Source organism: Diabrotica virgifera, chromosome 6 (assembly GCF_917563875.1).
Source record: "Diabrotica virgifera virgifera chromosome 6, PGI_DIABVI_V3a".
In the NCBI taxonomy this organism is placed as follows: domain Eukaryota; kingdom Metazoa; phylum Arthropoda; class Insecta; order Coleoptera; family Chrysomelidae; genus Diabrotica; species Diabrotica virgifera.
In genome coordinates, this window is record NC_065448.1 from 10,092,299 (window position 1) to 10,111,774 (window position 19,476).

The 19,476-nt window shown below is 31.3% G+C and overlaps 1 protein-coding gene across 1 annotated transcript in view; it reads right to left on the reverse strand.

Annotated features, from left to right (window-relative positions):
* LOC114332289 (protein unc-13 homolog C) overlaps positions 1-19,476 on the reverse strand; it is a 354,800-nt gene that overhangs the window by 247,532 nt on the left and 87,792 nt on the right. Inside the window, exon 4 of the mRNA XM_050653285.1 lies at positions 18,435-18,537. Coding sequence (XP_050509242.1) covers positions 18,435-18,537 — 103 coding nt within the window. The remainder of the gene's footprint in view (positions 1-18,434; positions 18,538-19,476) is intronic.

Genomic DNA, 19,476 nt, shown 5'->3' on the forward strand with positions numbered 1-19,476 from the left:
TCAACCAATATTCAAGTATTTAGATGTCGAAGTATTTTTTTATAATTTCTTAAATAACTTGAGAATAAGCCTTCTTTTAAAACTTTACATTTTAAGAAATGTCAACATAACTCAGAAAACTCTGCACATAGGTATAGAAACTATAGGCCTTATGAAACTATACCTTATTTTTTGCGGACAATTAAAAATGCAATAAAATACAGGGTGTTCCATAAGAAAAAATATAACTTTGATAAGCCGCCATTTATTGGGATACCCTGTATATTTCAAAATAATTTTAAAATGTAGATTTTATCAACTTACAAAGCACTAATTAAATTTTTTTTTCAAATCTTTTACCATTTCGCTGTAATCTCCCGTCGCGTTAGTGGTGACTCACCCTGTATAGTGACCAATATAACCTTTTAAAGTATGTCACATCAAGATGAGTATTTACTATTCTAGCGACAAAAGGACGTGCGTTATCGGAAATTAGCAAGGATCTGTGATATTCAATATTGTTGACAAATGGCAAAACATAATTTTCTAAAACGTTTTCAATGCACATGCCAGCTGTCATTCTCCCAATGACCTCCACAAGTTAGGTATGCCTTTCCAAACAAAACTTCTCCATGGCACTATGCCGCCACCACCAAAACTAACGCGCTATAGGAGGTTCTAACTTACATAACGTTTTCCATAGTAGATTTCGTTTCTGAAAGAGAAATTTTCCTCTACAGAAGAGTTGCCGAACGGTATGCCAGTTCTAACCTCCCATAGAGCGTTAGTTTTGGTGATGGCAGCATAGTGCTATGGAGCGGTCTTGCTTGGACCGTTTGGCACGACTTTTTATGACGTTTTTTAATAAACCATTTTATACCAGTATACAACTGGAAGTTTTTACTTCTGTATGAGATTTTTTTAAACTACGGTATACAGCCAACTATTGGAATTTTTCCATTGATTTTAAAAATGTCCTGATTGTGAAACCTCAGAAAATGATTTGGATACAGCTTAACTGAACTTTTCGCGTCAAAAGTTAGAATAGCAATGAAGATTGCCAACCTTCGCCGTGGAGATGGCACGTAAAGGAAAAGGGAGAGCTAAAAATTGCAGAACAAAAAAAATGTCACTTCACGTGATAATTTCAAAATATTAGATATTTTTTCCTTAAGTGTAGATAACTATCCATGAATTTCATCCGTCCCTACTCGAAAAAACAAATCTATGTAATGGACCGCAATTGTCACTAATAACACAGGTGCCTAAAGCGACTATTGTTCTGCAAATAAAAATAAATTAAAAAACATATATTTTTTTCAATTTTTTTGTTTAAAAAGGCCTCAGTTAAAACATCTTTTATATTATCACTAAATCTACCACTTGTCTCACATACTGTCGTGTTTTTTACAGATAATTACAAAAAATATTATTTTGTTCATAACATGAAGTATAAAATATTTTGTTCATATCCGGTATAAAATATTTTACGACTTTGGAAATGCCCCTATTTTATATTCAACGCGTTGAAACATATTTAAATTCCACATATGACAATCATGGTCCATTAATGCCAAATAGGAAACACTTTTAGATCTCCTAAAAAATCAATTTTAAACCAACCAGCGGAAAGTTAATAGTCCTTTAAAAATGTTGATTTTAAATGGGTTTTAATATTGTAAAATTTTTAATAAAGAATATTGTTGGAGTTGATCGAAAGCCTTCATTTTAGGCTATATTTCAGTAAACAAAATTTTAATGTAGCTACAGGAAGAAACCCCTAAAAGTTTTAGTCACGCATATTCTACAAGAAACATCACCAACATGAATAATTAAGGATAAAATTTTACCATAGATCAAAACTTATTGTAATAATATATTCCTGAATTTTGAATATTGTTAGTCTGATTCTTAAGTTACTGACTTGAATTCAGACTGGTTTTCAAATAGTAAAATAAAAAATATGCCAAGATTATCATCACTCAAAATCTTATTGCAAAAAGTGTTATTTGCAAAAATTGCGTCAAATATACCTAGTGGACCATATGAAACAACAACAACATGTAAAAAGGAGAAAAATACTCCAGCTAAATTTGTCCCGTGCAATAGATACCACGTTTTAGCGGTTTCTATTAATTTAATTTTTGTCCCTTTTAATTTGCCTCAATTTTTTTATTTTCACCTCTAATAGGTTATCACCTCTTCTACTTCATTGTTTCTCTTTTGCAGCCCAAATCATAATAATCTATCACATTAGATGAATATTTTTTGTTTTTGTTTTTGATCTATGGAAAATAATACATCCCTGCTTGTCATAAACTAAACATTTTAAGGTGTTCTCTGAATTCATCAATTAAAAAACTCGCAGGAGTAGAATGTTGTGAACAGAAATGACACGGACTATTATTTTTAAAACAATAAGTATTAAAACCCATATAAAAATAAATGGTATAATAAAAAAAATAAATATTATTATGAATTAAACGTATATTAGAAGTGTAAAATATTGTATCATGCAACTTTATATACCTATGTATAAAAATTAAGCATTAACTAATACGTTAATATACATGCAGGAATTAGTAACATCAAATTGTAAATTGTACATTGAAATATAAATTTATAAAACAGATTTTCCAACTAAAGTAAAAGAAGACGACCTTTGGGAAGTAATTTTGTTTTTCTAAAAAAAAAACTATTTCTCGGAATGTACCACATAAACAAAAACAAAAAGTCAATTAATTATAAGACAGATACTTGCAAGCTATGTGACATATTGCAAAATTTTAAAATTCTGATAAACTAAAAACATTTAACCTCTGGTTCGATATAGACCAGGGCGCATCTGTAAAAATATTAGTACATTTGGACGTTGAGAGGTGGCTCAAATTTTTTTGCAGAAATTGCTTGAAAATAAATCAAATAATAATATTTCAGTTATCCTCCCTCTCAAAAAGGTCAGGAACATCGTTTAAATAATCAAAATTTCAAAAAATTAAGGAAAAATTTGATTTTTTTCTTCATTTTTTGATTATAACTTTAAAAGTATTTATTTCCGAGAAAAGTTGTACTAACATAAAAGTTGCGTAGTTAAATTTCCTATAATATAGAAATGGTTAAAAATTTAAAAAATAGTCACTCTTATTGCAAAATAGCAATAATTGCGAAAAAACCATACAAAAACAACCATTCGCATTTTACGTTTTTCAACCATTTATGCTACACTTAGGACCTTCATATTTCACCCAGAAAAACTTTATGATACAATAAAACAACACTGATAATTTTATTAAGATCGGTTCAATAAATTTTGCAAAATAAATTTTGAAATCCAGCTTTCGCAAAAAAATTCATTTTTTCAAAATGTTACAGGACTGAAAATAAAGCATAGTTGACGTTTTTTTTGCATATAGAAGTGTACTGTACCTTTCATTTGCAATTTTGTAAAATTAAAATCGATTAATACCACGGCGTCAGGAATTTTTTTAAATAAACAATAATTATTGGTGCTACGCGCAGGACAGCGGATAGTTTGCTCTGATTGGGTATTCCAATGACCTTTGATAATGATTGATACATTTTAATTTTTATTACATTTCGATATAAATAAATAAATTTGTTTATTGCAAAATAAAAACACATACTCTATCCTTTGAAATATCACTTTTATTAGCAAAAACTTTCTTTGTTCATATATTTTAACTTAGAGAATAAAAGTTTATTATTTTTAAACATAAGCGATTGTTTAAACAATATTTCACAAAAAATAATAAAATTAGATTGATTTTTGTGGAATTAAAATATTAAAATACAACAAAATATAGACTAAGAAAATAATATATTAAATAAAGGTTGGAAAAAATTTTGGTGGAAATCAACTTGTGTTAATCGAACACCGCTGTCCTGCGCGTAGCACCAAAAATTAATGTTTATTTAAAAAATTTCCTGACGCCGTGGTAATTAATCGATGCTAATGTTTCAAATTGCAAATGAAAGGTACAGTACACTTCTATAAGCAAAAAAAATTTCAACCTGCTACCTGCTTTATTTTCAGTCCTGTAACATTAAAAAAAATAAATTTTTTTTGCGAAAGCTGGATTGCAAAATTTATTTTGCATAATCTATTGCACCGATCTTAATGAAATTTACAGTATTATTTTACTGTATCATAAAGTTTTTCTGGGTGAAATATGAAGGTCCTAAGTGTAGCATAAATGGCAGAAAAACGTAAAATGCAAATACTTATTTTTGTATGGTTTTTTCGCAATTATTGCTATGTTGACCAATTTTATGTTGTAGGAAATTTAATTACGCAACTTTTATGTCAGTACAACTTTTCTCGGAAATGAATACTTTTAAAGTTATAATCAAATAACGAAGAAAAAAATCGAATTTTTCCTTCATTTTTTGACATTTTGATTATTTAAACAATGTTCCGGACCTTTTTGAGAGGGGAGATAACTCAAATATTATTATTTGATTTATTTTCAAGCAATTTCTGCAAAAAAATTTGAGTCACCTCTCAACGTCCATCTCAAAACAGATGCGCCCTAGACTAATAATAAAACTAGTTGGCCCTAATGTCACGTGTGCAAAAAAAGGACCTAAAGGTCATGTTTGTATCTAATTGTAAGTTAATTTTGTAATATGCTCCTGATGAGGTTGAAAAAATAAACAGTCAACGAAATATCGAACTTCTGAAATAAATGTAGTTTTATTTTAAGCCGCTATTAAACTTCTTCACTTTTAGTAAAAAAACCTTATACACTAGCCTAAAATAACTGTTAGAACGCTTAAAGCAAAGCCAACTAATTCTACGAAATATATAGGAATCATGCTGGTCAAAATAAGTGCTTAGATTTTAGATTTTACAAATACAAGCGATCTAAAAATTGATATTACTTCAATTCGGTGTTAAAAACTTCGAGATCTGAACAATAAATTTTGAAATGTCCTTGTGGCTAGAGCCAAGATTTGCTCACATAGACCGGTACTTGTATAATCGATAAAAACAGTTGTGACTGTTCCGTTTATTTGGCTGCAAAAGTTAAATATATATTTGGAGATATTTCTTTATTAAAAGTATTCATAATTATTGTTTTATAATCGAAAATCGATCAATCCAATCTCAAACTAGACAAATTAGACAAGGCGAAAACGGGGGGTTCGTTGGGAAAAATATTCCAATGAGATTTTTTTGCATAATCACATTTGTGAGATATCCAAGAATAAGGTTCAAGAATTCGTCCACGTGAAAAGTGGTCCAAGTTTTTTTAAAATTTTTTTTTAACCAAATTGCAAAAATCAATACTTTTGGCCCGGATAATTTGTTTTAGATTTTTTGGATCATTCTAGACAAAAAAGGTCTCTCATAATTTTTCTCTAAAGTTGATCGTTTTCGAGTTATAAGCAATTTAAAATTTGAAAAACGCGAAAATTGCCATTTTTAAGACTTAATAACTCAGTTAAAAATTATTTTTATGAAAGTCAGAAGCTGAATAAATTTGTGACATTCATTTATTACTAAGCTGTTATTTTTAATTAATAACAATGAGCGGTTAGATCGTATTGACGCGGCTGTAAATGTGAGTGCGAGTAAGATGCACAATTGGACTGCCGGCATGGCATCTCTCTCACACTAAGCATTTACGGCGCCTAAGGGTTTGCTCACTACGGAGAGCAATGGATTGTATCCTGGCTCCGACCCTTGCTCCCTGGTATTTATATTCGTGAATTCTCGCATTTAAAATAATGCATTTTTTAATTTAAATGCGAGAATTTACGAATATAGCGAATATAAATATCAGAGAGCAAGGGTCGGAGCGAGGATACAATCCATTGCTCTCCGTAGTGAGCACAATTTAACACTTGCATGGCGCTCATTATTATTACTTAAAAATAACAGCTCAGTAATAAAATAATGACAAAAATTTCTTCAGGATCTTGTAGGGGAGACTTTAAGCTTTAATCTAGTCACTTTCTGACTTTCATAATAATAAGTTTTAACCAAGTTATTAACCTTTGAAAATCGCCATTTTTCGTTTTTTTCAATTTTAAATTGCTTATAACGCGAAAACGATCAACTTTACAGAAAAATTATAAGAGACCTTTTTTGTCCAGAATGGTCCAAAAAATCAAAAAAAAATTGTCTGGGAAGAAATATTGATTTTTGCAATTTGATTAAAAAAAAATTGTTAAAAGCAATTGGACCAATTTTCACGCAGACGACTTCTTAAACCTTATGTCTCACGATGTCTCACGATGTCTCACGAATGTTATTATGCAAAAAAATCTCATGGGAATATTTTTCCCAACGAACCCGCCGTTTTCGTCTTGTCTAAATAGAGTTAAACGACAGAGATAATAGTATAATACAATTTAATCCAAATGATGGCATAACCCAGACATTTAAAGTGAAAGTTATCCTCCAACACCAAATTGTTCTATATGGTCCACGTAATGTTCAGAAAAAAGTCACACAATTTTGAGCGTCGGGTTTGGGAGAGAGAAATAGTTAAATACGTAGTTTTTTAGGTTTTTCGTTAATATTTCTAAAACTATGCGGTATAGCATGAACAAACTTCTATACAAAAATGTTCTACATTAAATTTAAAATAAAAAAGGTCCTATGCATAATCCTTCTAAAATGAACGGTTCCAAAGTTACACCATTTTTAGCGTCCGTTTTGGGGGGTGATGGGGAGAAGCCGGTATATTAGTAGTTTTTTACGTTTTTCGTCCATATTTCTAAAACTATACTTTAGCGTAATCAATGTTCTATACAAAAATGTTTTACATAAAATTTAAAACAAAAAAGGTCCTATACATAATTGTTATGAAATCAACGGTTCCAGAGTTAATGGGGGTGAAAAGTGGAGGTTTTCAATACTTTTTATATTTTTTGGGCAAATGATGATGATTTTGGGTGGTGAGGTTGACGTTTCTTCAAGGGCTTATCACTAACATACCATCGGCCACTGGAATAGCAAATTTTATTTACAAAACACAATCGTGTTAAAGAAATTTCTTTTCATCAGTAATAATATTATAAATTGCCCAACAAATATAAAAAGTATCGAAAACCTCCACTTTTCACCCTTCGTAACTCTGGAACCGTTGATTTTATAACAATTATGTATAGGACCTTTTTTGTTTTAATTTGGTGTAACCTCAAAATGGTGTAACTTTTTGCTGAACAATATGTGGACCATATAGAACAATTTGGTGTTGGAGGAAAACTTTTAATTTTGATGACGATGGTTAGGCCTTTTTTTGAACCAATTATACTATACTACCTCCGTAACTTTGGAACCGTTAGTTTTAGGAGGATTATGCATAGGACCTTTTTTGTTTACAATTCTATGTAGAATTTTTTTGTATAGAGGGTTGTTCACGCTAAACCGCATAATTTTAGAAATATTGACGAGAAACCTAAAAAACTACGAAATTACCGATTTCTCCCTCTCCTTCCCCCAAACCCGACGCTCAAAATGGTGTGACATTTTCTGAACATTATGTGGACCATATAGAACAATTTGGTGTTGAAGAATATAGAACACTTTGGATGTCTGGGTTTGGGTCTAGTTATACCATACTTATTTAAATGATCCGAATGACTTAAACCGCAGTAAGAAACTCAACACAAGGTTATTGAACAGTTTTATTCTACAAGTTATGATCTATAGAATGGAGATCGTGTCACCTATAGAGTTATCAGTCAATAGATTAAGAGCAACATAGAGGGGCATCGAACGAGCTATGTAATATGTTGGGAGTTTCTCTGAGCAAACATACAACATGAGGACATGCAAATTAAATGGAGCTGAGAACTCATGGAGACGGCTTTATCCTGGAGTGGATACAAACAGACTGAAGAAAAAGAAGAAAAGGAACTGTAGATGAATTTCCGCAATAAATGGTTTATTGTCCAATACCTTCCAGTAAGCCTGGATTTGCAGGTTACCTAATCTGTTGTCGAAAGAAGTCTTTGAGTTTTTTGTTGCTTCATACAAAAGTCGCTACTAGCGTTCACAGACCCGTTATGTTACTGTAACAGTCATGTAGATGAACAGCATTTTATTTCAATATTGAGTTACTGCAAGTTTTTCTGACGAGAGATGAAACCTCGGAACAATTGTATTAGAATGGTGGAGCTTTAATTAAAAGGAAATGCAATCGCTTACTTTCATTTGAATGTATAGAAGTGGTGTTTTAAATGGTTTAAAATGTTAAAAAAAAATGAAGCCATAACATTACAAATGAGGATGTATAAAGAACAGCTGATGATACACTGCAGAGCACTAGCAGAAAAACAAGGATACAGAGAGATGGAACTAAATCAATATACCGACAAACATCAGAAGATTGGTAACTATCGTTGTAGATGTACATCCCCCTATAGTTGGGTTTACAAATATATAACAAATAAACACATAAATAACTATGTTTATATTTTTTCTTTAAGCTTTACACCAAATATACCTTTTATCAATGCAGCCAAATACTGATTTATGTGTTAGTTATAAAAATAAGCAAATAATTTATTAAAAATGTTATCTTTCGCAAACGTATTGGACTAATACCTTGAGCACCTGGAGGAATCAAGCGGCACACAGGCGCAGGACACAACCATAAAAACAGAAAACAAACAACACAAAACAGATTAGTCACAGTTGGTTGGGTTTATTACGAAGAGTTTTAAGGTTAATACACATTTAACAGTTACACAAATGGGTTAATCTAGTGCTGCGGCAGCAACAGGGCTAGTGATATGTACATAGTATTCCCGTTTCAGAGAAGATTCAAACTAACAGATAAAAGATAAAAGATACCAAAAATTTTCGTAAAGTAATTCTACACAACTTTTTTAAATAAAATTTTTTAATTGACGTAAAGGAACATATGTAGTACCTACTTGAGCACATATGTATAGTACCTGTTCATTTATTATCATTGGTTCGTCTGATATTGCTGGACCAAGGTTTTTTTATCTTGAAAGAGGCCTTTTTTATATTATTTCCATGTTCGTATATTTTTGTTTCGTTGGCTGTTGCTATTCGCACGTTACCGTTAATTAGTATTTTTTTCGGTGATTTCTCTAATATCTCATAAATGCAAAACGAGTTGTCTAATTCTTGAAGATTTTCTATTTCACAGCATTTCTCATTCAACCAATTTTCATTTGCTTATTTTATTTTCGTTGTTATTTATCTCATGATCTTCTGCACTGTTTCCAATCACCATATTTGGATATCCATAGGATATTGTGTCAAAACTAAAAATCGAAATATCTAAACCAAGCCAAGATATTACGAGTTAAGTATATAACATTTCACTACAAAATCAAAAATTTTGTTTTTTATGTTTGTTTGCGTATTTCTCTACCCTAATCAAAAAGTTTTATTTAAAAAAGTTGCGCATGTTTTTATTACGAATTTTTTATGCCAAATTTGATTAGTTTGTATTTTTGGAGGTTCGCAAGCTACAACAATTAAAAATGTATTAAATATCTGCAAGATTTTTTTTAGATGATAGCTATAATAAACTTACTCAACTTTTCTTCTTACTACTTTTTCCATAATTTCATAAATTAACCCTTTTTTATCTTGCGTAAAAATTCAAAGTAAAATTTGAGCATGTTTTCCCTATAGGAACCTTCAGCACCATTAAACACTTCAAATCATTACGACACATTGATGTTGGTGATAATAATAATAATAAACGTAACACCAAAACCTCCTTTGTGGCGTTTAGTTTCTAAGATTTACGAGTAATTTCTAAATTAATCTCTTAGCCTTAGACAGGTAAGGGCGATGGCGATACGATGGGCCCTGGTGCTACCGCAGGAAGGATAACAATTACCAATGAATAGAAGGGTCCAATAATGGCTTATTACGAATTTGTCAGGATTAACTTTACAGCAACACGAATTTAGGACGATGAAACGGGAAGACATCAAAGTAGACAGAGGCAGCGAATTGTCTATAAATAGGCCAGTTAATTAACAATAGGTGTTTCTCGTCACATTGTCAAAACGATCCTATAATGTAATGTTATAATACTGTTATAATAATACTAAAACTAATAATTACCAAAAATTTTAAAATTAGTAATATAAATTAAAATCCATAAGGAAAAATTTTCCATTAATTACAAAAATTGAAGAAAAAGATCTTCTGTGTAAAAGTTATATTAGTTTGAAAACCCCAATAAAGGGCTACATTAAAATACAGAACGTTTTCGCTCTAAAGAGAGCTTCATCAGTATTCTAAGCAAGCTCTACATGCTAAGCCACCAAAAATACATGGATTAAAAACCCTTAAAATGCCGACCAATGGTCTCACATTGGCATATTATTTATTAAACCCTGGCGATGGGTGAAATTTAAAGAGTATACCTGAAGGCACCATATGACTATACCACAAGCATATGGGTGGTTGAGTTGATTTCTCTGCCTTTACAAAGAGAAAGGTGAAAGCCAACTAATATATATTAGAGTTGGCTTTCACCTTTCTTCATGAGAGTATCAAAATCTTCAACGATACACAAAAACTCATCAAGCATCTGATTCATAAAAAAAAAAGATTTGCCAGTTTCGAAAGGAGTGTGAAAAGTTTTTGAATATCGCGGCTTGCAAATGCAACATGACTGGAACTATATGTGTGTACTTGTGATAAAATCAAGAAAGTACCACAAAATGAGCGAATTTTTCTTCAAGATCAACGATCTTGTCGAAAAATGGCAATTGGACCAGTGGATATTGCAGCATCTGCAGCAATAAAGAAGAAAATGGAAAGAACCATGAAGGCAAAGGTAAGTTCTCAAAAATATAATACTGACGAAATTGTTCTTAAAGCATAAATAGCAGCTTATCAAATTCTTCTGATGCAGATGATCATGAAGAATAATTCATTGCTCCTTTGTCAACAGTTACACTCCAACCATCTACGTCACAATTGCGGATTTGCTTGCCAAGTTTAGCTTCGGCGTGCGACAGAACCGGGGTCTCCGATCGTTCGGCTGCAATTATAACATCAGCGGTCTTAAAAGATATGGGAGCTATAACTCTGACTGATACATTGAAAGTAACTGATAGGATGAAAATAATGCGACAGCGTGTATCTCATAGTCGTTATCTCCAGGAGCAGAAGGAATGACTGTCAATCAGAAGTATATTTTTTGATTGGCGTGAAGACAACAAAAAACTGATGGCTTTATTCGTTCAAGGTTGCAGTCTAGAAATATTATGCCGTTTTTTAACACAAAATCAGACTACCAATCATAAAATGTATATTGTATCATAAAACAATTATTTAGATTCAAAGAACTGGCAAAAAAAATAAATTTTAAAAAATTTTAATTTTTTTTTGTTATTCCCAAAAATTTAAATTTAATATGGAACCTGAAGATAGGGATAATCCAATACAAAAAAGATTTCTTACAGTTTTATTATACATCAAAACAAAACTTTTTCGCACTAGCCCCATAAAAAATAATGACTTCGAATTTTTCGTTCCACCCTACTGGCTGACGATGAATATATGTTAAAATTCGTTGGACAATAGAACTTAACAACTAACAGAGAAATATTGAGAAGTTTCAACAAAAACTAAATATTCCTACAGACTGATCAATAAAAGGAAATATCTTAGTGAGAAATGTATTGGGGGGACATAAATATGATTTACCGCAGATGTTTCTCAAGCAAACAATGGGAGAAGAAGGTTGTGTATGCAGTTTCTTCTCAACTGAGAAAGAGATTGTACCTAAATACAAAACAAAAATATTTCATATGACAGAAAATCATGAAGTTAACAAAATAATAAAAAGTATTAAAACAAAATATTACATCAAGATCAAACAAGACAAAAAACTCTGTAACAATGAAATGCAGCTAATAGACACGCTTTATGTATCAAACTTGACAAGACGATATTTTGTAAATAAAAATTACTCCATCAAGGACTCACTCTTCCTAAATTTTATTTCTGGAACATGGAAAATGCATCGTCGGTAACATGTCTCTCTTGCTTTTCAATTAAATTGACCGATCTCCTACAAACGCCTTAAGAATTCCAGAGAGAAAGCGTCGAATGCAAATCGAATAAGTGAGCCTTTGATGAAGGAAGTAGGTTACTTCATGTATGCTTTCAGAATTGTAGTAAATGGATCTCTTTAAATGCACATCAAACACTACTCCTTCAACTGCTAATTTAGGTAGACGTCATTCCAGTAGATGTTTGCGTTTGCTATATTAGGAGATGCAGGCAAATAAGTCGATGTGGAAAGTGCCTTTAAGATAATTTCAGATATTTTGTTACTGAAAGTTCGAATTTTTCTACTTCATACATAAATTATGCTAAAATACGCTTTTAAGGGTTTTGACAAAGTGAATAAAACTTAACAACTTAAGTTTCGCCGATGATACCTATATTCATAGTAGTTGAGGAACTAGGAAATTGTATTTTAACAGTTGAGTGTAAGGTTAGAGTGCAGTACGGAGTATCAAGGATTTTCCATACACAAACAGGATTCCTTAGGAATACCTTAAGAAATGGAGACTACAACCAAGTACTACAAAACAAGTATCAGCTTTTCATCTCAACAACAAGCTGGCAAAAAGAGAATTGCGAGTGTATTTTAAAAACAAGCTGTTGAAACACAATAAATACCCGAAATACCTTGGGGTTACTCTAGACAGAACGCTCACATTCAGAGAACACCTGACGAAAACAGCAGCAAAATTGAAAACACACAACAATATAATACAGAAACTCTGCGCGGCACTACGTGGGTGTCCACAGCATCAACTTTAAGATCCTCTGCTCTTGGCCTGATATACCTGGTGGCAGAATACTGTGCACCAGTGTGGCTAAATAGCAAGCACACCCTCCTGGTCGACACCCAACTAAACCGTTCTATGCGTATGATAACAGGCACAATTAAGCCAACTCCTACAATGTGGCTACCTACCCTTAGTAATATAATAGCATCACCCAACCTACGCCGCGAACATGCATTGGTTAAAGAATATAACAAAATAATGGACAGTCACCAGCTTGTAGTCCAGAACGACATCCCCGATATTATTAGAAACCGTCTCCGATCCAGGTTACCCCCTCTACAATCAACTCAAGCGCTGCAGCAATCGAACTTTGATATAAATACCCGATGGAGAGAAGATTGGGAAAGTAAGACAGATCCGCATTAACATAGTCTACCGGACATCATAGGAAAACCTAGCGAATTTGAACGTCCCCGTAAGATTTGGGCAGTCCTTAATCGAATTAGAACAAACTGTGGAAGATGCGCCGACTCCCTCTACAGATGGGGTAAACTTCCCTTGCCTTCTTGTGACTGCGGCGCTGCAAGACAGACGATCAGACACATTGTTCAAGACTGCCCACGCAGGGCATACACAGGCGACCCTATAGACTTTGTAATGGCAACCGAAAGGTCAACTGAATATATAAAAAAACTGGACATCTGTTTGTGATGCATTGTATAATGCATAAATCTAAATATATTCTGTGATGTACTTAAGCCATACGCTAAATAAATAAAAATAAATAAATATCACATCAATAAGAAAAGCGGACCTGGTCAAATGGAGCTACATGTAAATAGAGTGAATAGAGGAGCCAGGCCCAGAGCACGACTTAAGGTCCAAGTAGAGGACGACTTACGAGTGTCAAGAGTACGAAATTCGAAAAGCAAGATGAAGGATAGGAAGCAATAGATGCTAGAATAGGCTAAAACCCACCATGGGTTGTACAAGGAATGATGGATGTCTTTAAATACACATCAAACACTACTCCTTTAACTGCTAATTTAAGTAGACGTCATTCTAGTAAATGTTTGCGTTTTCTATATTAGGAGATGCAGGCAAATAAGTAGGTGTGGAAAGTGCCTTTAAAATAATTTCAGATATTTTGTTACTTTAAGTTCGACTTCCTATGTTCGAAAAAAAAAATATATAAAAAAAAGATTAAAAAAAATAATAACAAAAAGGATTAAAAAAATAAAAAAATATATAGAAAAAAAATTAAAATAATTCAAAAAAAAATATTCAAAAAAAAGATTTAAAAAAATCACTAAGAGGTTCTAAATCTCCGAGAGGTTGAATCGGGTTTAGTTCCTATCGTAATGAAAAAAAAAAAACAAAAAGAAAAAAAAATAATTAGCATAGTTGTATTTATTAACATATTAAGGAGACATTGTTATTTGTAAGCTTTATTTTTTATTATTCTTTATTTTTAAGTGTATACTGGACAATTTTATATGAACGAATAATAATTTAATAATTTAATAATAAAGGTTCTAAACTAAGGCCAGAGTCAAAACAAAAAAAAGTTCTACTTGATACATAAAACATATTCTGATTTCTCTTTCAAGCTATTGACTAGCATTATTTAGCTTCGATTTATCAGATGGAGCTCTAGAGCACTGTCAGATCCTCAGCTCATTTGCTACGTAAACAAAATATAAATTAATATAATAGTAAAATACTATAAAAATCAATAATAAAAATTAAAATAAAAGAGAACAATAATACGTAAGTGATTTTTTTAACATTACATTGTAGAACCATGTTCATGTTCATACTACTATCTATGTTCAATAATTGAAAATGGTACAAACCCTCTGCGCCGCCTCTGTCTTGGGATACAAACAATACACAACAAAGGGAGGAAAAGAGAGACGATTATACAAATGGGATCGGTAGTGGTAATTTGTTTATATGAACTTATTGCTGTCAATTATCATTTAGTATTTACATTTTTGTTGATATAGGATATAACTTATGAATACTTTATAAGCTCAATCGATTACTTTTGTTTCCGTATTGTGTTGATCAATTGCGTTTATAATATTATGAGTCTTTAACACACGTTTATAGTAACATTTATATATTTTTGAATAGAAAAAATAATCGCTAATATAAATAGTGCCAAAAAAAGTTTTAAAAGAAAAAGAACAGAATTTGGCTAAAAACTGTTAAATATGTCGAAAAATATATTTTGGGCATAAATTAATTAATAGACGAAGCAACGAAGAACTAAAAGGCCCAAAACCTAGGAATTTTGTACAGTAAGATGAATCGTCATGCAACTTTTTGCATTCGATTCGAGAGAGTGTCAGGCAATTTTGTGAACTAAATTGATCTCCGGCAAAAAATTTTGTGCATAAGAAAATGCATTTTTAAAATGCATCTCAAAGAGAAGGAAAATGAAAAATTTAGAACTCAGAAAATATTGACGGAAATGAGTTCAATTTTTATATTTGGGGGTTTTGGAGGTAACTGAAAACTAATTTTATGATGGCGATGGTTTCCGAGGTACTTGGTGCCCAGGATGGAACTGGTCGCCTGCGACGATCGAATAATTTGCAGGACGATCGAATAATTTGCAGGGCGATCGAAGAATTCGCAAAATGAAGATTGGATCGAAAAACTGAAAAATACGTGTTCAATATTTTTTAAAGATCTATCGAATGACACTAAACACGACCGCCCACTTCACTCCACCCCACCCTGGGGGTGGGGCGGTGTGGACAATGTTTTATTATTATTTAAAAAATAAATAAATAATGGATGGAATTTCCAACGTTGGGTAATTGAAACTTGACACGGCATAAAGAAAATAAGAAACAAAAAATCTTTTTGCAATAGCTCTAAAGTAAAATACACAATTTAGAGTCAAAATAAAAGACATGAAAGTAATTTAATATAACAGAAATCAATTGAAAACATAGAATATACGGAACATACGAGATATACCTACACTATAAAAAGAAATAAGTATAAGGGCAAAACTAAATAGAGGAGGAGCTAATGTAAGAAGAAAGAAGAGGAGATCATAGCTAACTGGTTATGGTACTAGCTTGATGGATGCGTAAAACAGTCGGTCCTAGTTACGTAAGTAGTCTTTTATACTCAAAATCCTGAGCCAGAAAAAGATGAACCAAAAAATGACTTCTTAAAAAAATAAAACCTCTTAAAACCCTCGAAACTTCATTTGCATATATCAAACGAATTTATATTGGAAACGAAGCATTTGCAGATATACAATTTAACAAACTGTCATTATTTTGTCATGCAGAATCTTCCCCTAAAGTGTGTCCAATTTATTTACTAACGAGATACAAACTAAAAAAGTTCATCGACGAAGAAGAGCCATAATAGCTCTATATAATTCGTAACATTCATGGTTAAGATGATAAGGAAATTAAAAAATAGAAACAGGTTAGACAGTCATAAAGAGTATCCATATTAATTTCAAAATGTTCCGTCCATTGATGATGGCATTGTAATTACTCCGTCAAACAGAAACAGAGATAATGTAATTTTATTATTGATTAATATTTTTTTGTTATTCTATGAATTTAGTTTAAGACATTCTAAAGAAGAACTATATGAATAAAAAATATAAAAATGCAGTAGTTACCTATTATAGTAATCGATGGAGAATTTTATATATTAGAAATAATAAATTCATATAAGTATAAAGGAAAAGGAATTTGAAATTAGTAGTAATTGTCATATATTTTTCAACTAAATTTAGTATATTTATATTATTAGTTCTACATAGCTCCTATAAAAAGTAAAATAAAATAAACTGAGTATTAGAACAGAATATATTTATATATTTTTTATAGCTATAGAAAAATATATTCCGTTGGAAAAAAATTCCCAACATGTTATATTGTAATGCTTTTTAATCATAATGCCTACATTTCATTTTCTTCGAGCGTTGTACCTAGTGTATTGTTATAAAAATTTGTTCCATATATAGTGTTATACAAAATTGTAGCTAAAAACTTTAGTGCACAACAACCTCGAAAATCACATCATTAAAGCTTTCACCCATATCATTCATAAGAAGAAAAAGAAGACAAAATGGATACTGATAAACAAAAATCAACAACCTGCTCGACATATTATGGATACACGACATACTAATAATTTACCATGTGCAGGCTTATGCATATCTTAATACCAAAATAAATGCAAAATAGGAGCAACTATGTGACTACAGCTGTTTCGGCAGAGTGCCTTTCTCAAGTTTCTGCCGAAACAGCTGTAGTCACATAGTTGTAATAAATTTTGTGGAAGTATAGAAAACAAATGTTTTCAGTGTTTTATTGTTAGATAAAATGAACTTTAATCAAGTAACGGTCGAATCCATCAATTAAAATAAGAGCAGGTCACAGAAATTAAGGCGAGAATGGAACAAGCTAGAAGAGCATTTGGTAATATTAAAAAGTTCCTCATAAGCAAGGATTTTGTCTTCCTGTAAAACTACGCCCAGTTAAGTGATATATCTTACTATCTGGTGCAGAGAATTTGCACAGATATACAGTTCTAGTCAAAAGTACGTACCCCCTCGTATCTTTTGAACGGTTATACCTATAATAGTGAAATTTGGAGGAAGGAAATAAACGGACGTACGCTTCTTAACTAGTCATGACAGGTGACGTAATAGTGACGGATGACGTTACAGATCCACTGTGACCGATAATTTTAAATGGGATCTTATGGCAAGTGATACCTCGTTTGAAAGGTATTCAAAATACCTATTCGGTCATACTATTTTTTTTGGGTTTTTGTTGATTTTGATTTTATTATGGTGAATAAATTAAATAAATATAATATTGTAGTTTCGCATTTAATTAATAAAAATTCAAATGTCCGCCTATGTTTTTTTGTCAAAAAATTGACGTTTTTCAATTCTCCAGCAGTTTTTACGTCAACGTCAACCTTTTTGACAAGTAATCATATGCGGAATTTTGAATTTTTATTAATTAAATGCGATACTACAATTTGATATTTATTTCATTTATTCAAAATTTAATCAAAATTAGCTTAAACTCAAACATAATTAGTATGACTGAATAGGTATTTTTAATACCTTTCAAACGAGGTATCACTTGCCATAAGGTCCCATTTAAAATTATCTGTCACAGTGGCGCTGTAAAGTCATCTGCCATAATTACGTCACCTGCCATGACTAGTTAAGAAGCTTACGTCCTTTTATGTCCTCCCTCCAATTTTCACTAATATAGGAATAACCGTTCAGAAGATACGAGGGGGGTACAGACTTTTGACTAGCACTGTATACTAAATTCACTTAAAAAAATTTGTTTTCTGGAATAGGTGTGATCACGTGTAAATACGTGTCTCTTCTCCTCTATGTATCTTACTAAACTAAAGGTGTAAAAACATAAATTTTAATATAATTATTTAGTTTTTGATTATTATTGAAGCAAATTTTGACTTTTTTCATTTATAGTTAAATTTACAATCCGTGTTTCAAACCCTACTATTTATTCTGAAAAAATCTCAAAATATGCGACAATTAATACTAATTTCGTCGAACATAAACACAAATCTTCCGATATAAACATTTGTCTGAAAGAAAATCGTAATATTGAGTTAGAAGAGGAAATGACAGAAACGACACTTACCAAGTCCGATACGAGCGGAATGGATTTCCTTCTAATCGGCCTAATGTCTGGCATGCTGTCAATGTTGCTGTAGAAGGGATTGTCTCCAGGATGGCTGAAATCAAAGATATCAGGTTTATACGTCTCTTACATATAAATTCAGGTATGGTATATTTTAAACGTATATTAAATATTATTTTTTTAATGGACTGTAATTTCCTAAATGTAACTGTACAGGGTTATTCACTATATTTTGACCCCCCTGTAAACTGCTTTATTTACAGAATTAGAAAAAAATGTAAAATACAAAAGTTTTTCGATTTTTAAATTTTGATTTTTTGACATATATATCGTACTAGTGACGTCATCCATCTGGGCGTGATGACGTAATCGACTATTTTTTAAATGAGAATAGGGGTCGTCTGATTGCTCATTTAAAAGGTTATTCCATTCTCTATTTAGTAATATAAACATTGACATGATTATTTATACAGGGTGTCCAACAAACATTTTTTTTAATTAAATTAATTGGCACAAAATAAAGAATGAATGTAATTTATTTAATTCAAAATACATTCTACTGCTGCCAGAAAACAGAAATAAATGTTTATTGAAGAAATATACATTATTTTCACTTAAATTCAATGTTCAAGATGCCACCCATCTGCCTTTTGGCAGTTTGAACATTGAATTTAAGCAAAAAGCAATGTTTATTTGTGCAATAAACTTTTATTTCTGTTTTCTAACAGCAGAGAAGATATTTTGAATTAAATAAATTACATATATTCTTCTTTTTGTGTAATTTACTTTAATACAAAAAAAATTTTGGACACTCTGTATTATCTTAATGTTTATATTACTAAATAGAGAATTAAATACCCTTTCAAATGAGCTAGCACACGACCCCTACTCTCATTTAAAAAATAGTGGATTACGTCATCACGCCCAGATGAATGACGTCACTAGTATGATATACATATATGTAAAAAAATCATAATTTAAAAATCAAATCACTTATGTATTTAACATTTTTTTCTAATTATTTAATTTATTA